The sequence below is a fragment of the Galeopterus variegatus genome, unplaced genomic scaffold (assembly GCF_000696425.1).
Source record: "Galeopterus variegatus unplaced genomic scaffold, G_variegatus-3.0.2 Scaffold1392, whole genome shotgun sequence".
Lineage (NCBI taxonomy): Eukaryota > Metazoa > Chordata > Mammalia > Dermoptera > Cynocephalidae > Galeopterus > Galeopterus variegatus.
The window spans coordinates 33,238-34,763 of record NW_007727503.1 but is presented as its reverse complement, the minus strand read 5'-3'; the positions used below and the strand labels follow the sequence as shown (position 1 = coordinate 34,763).

Genomic DNA, 1,526 nt, shown 5'->3' with positions numbered 1-1,526 from the left:
CAAATTGCCACATACCTCTATGATCTCGAAAAGCAGTCCAGGCTCTATCACAATGATAACCTTGCACTCAGCTGCATTCTTGCCAGGAATGCTTCTGAGAAATGAATCTCGCATCGCACACGCACTCTCCACTGCTTCCTCCAAGCCAGGCTTCTTCCAGATAGAACTTGTACTAACCCACCCCGTACGAAAAACACTCTTGGGCTCTTTTATAAAAATAAAAAAAAAATAAAATAAAAAAATAAAGCAAACTGATACATATATCCTAAACTGTACATAAAGCTCTAACCATTAGTTACCATTAATGGGAAATAAGATTTACGGTAATCGGGATGAAACACTATGGAAGCCCTCCTAAACAGTTACAAACATTTATATCAGCATTGGGAAATAATTTGTTACATTTAAACAAAAGATAAAATATATAGTAAGAGCTCAAAACAATGCTTAGAAAAAAATAAAATAGAGATATTCCAGTCATCATCTATAGGTAGTAACATTATGAGTGATTTTTTTCCTCTTTCTAAACTTAATTTCTAATTTTTATAAGTTTAATACAATCAGAGGAAAAAACTATGATAAAATATTCAAAGACACTGTATTTTGTTTTAATAAAACCTAAAATATATTTCAAAACATTTATAACAGTATTTAAGAAAAAGTGATTTCTCAATACTGCCAAGCTGCTCATACATTTCAGAAAGTGCTGGACATAAGTCAAAGACCATTCTGAAATTCATCCCACTCCTGGACATACAGGTGCAGAAACTACTAAAGGACCAAGGCACATCACATCACAAAGCATTCACTGTATGTGAGTAAGTGCCCCTTACGTGAAGTACATAAAATTAGAAGTTCCACCTGTATCAAAGGTCTTTCTCATTTAGAGAACAAATTAAGTATTTCCTACCTTTGATGTAAGGTATGTGCTGGAATACCTCTTCAGCCAAGTGAGGAAGAATGGGAGCAAAAGAACGAACTATTACATCCAAAATTTCAGCTAATGCTGTCTGACAGGAGCGTCGTTTGGGATCATTTTCCTTTTCACAATAAAGCCTGTAGAAGAACAACTTATTCAGCAGCTGACAATACTTTATACATTGTGATCATCAAGACAGGATCTGCCTCAGGCTGAGTTTATTCTTACAGTGGTTAATCATCTTCTGACTAAAGAGAAAAATATTCTTTCATAAAATTTTTTGATAATTTATCCTCTATTCCACCTTACTCCCTCCAGGTGTGCCCACCTCCTCAAAAAACACTCATAGCTATGCTGTGTCCTATTCTGTTTTTCAGGCAGATGACAGCTAAATTCTAGACTATTATGTTAAAGCACAATTAATAAGTTCATTGATGGTACTGAAAGTATGACACCCCACCCACTACAATGCTATTAGTGTTTTAAGGGAAGGAATGAGTTATAATCCCTATGTAGAAAATCCTTGAGGTGTGACAGGTTGAGGGTAACACCTCACATTGGACTAATTATAAGGACAGCACTGTCACCTGCACTGTGGAGCAATAAA

General features: G+C 35.4%; 1 protein-coding gene across 1 annotated transcript in view; it reads right to left on the bottom strand.

The window, feature by feature from the left end:
* Positions 1-1,526, bottom strand: part of IARS2 (isoleucyl-tRNA synthetase 2, mitochondrial) — a 35,958-nt gene that overhangs the window by 4,601 nt on the left and 29,831 nt on the right. Inside the window, exons 12-13 of the mRNA XM_008576722.1 lie at positions 911-1,056; positions 16-206 (exon numbers count right to left, since the gene is read on the bottom strand). Of these exons, the coding sequence (XP_008574944.1) occupies positions 16-206; positions 911-1,056 (337 nt within the window). The remainder of the gene's footprint in view (positions 1-15; positions 207-910; positions 1,057-1,526) is intronic.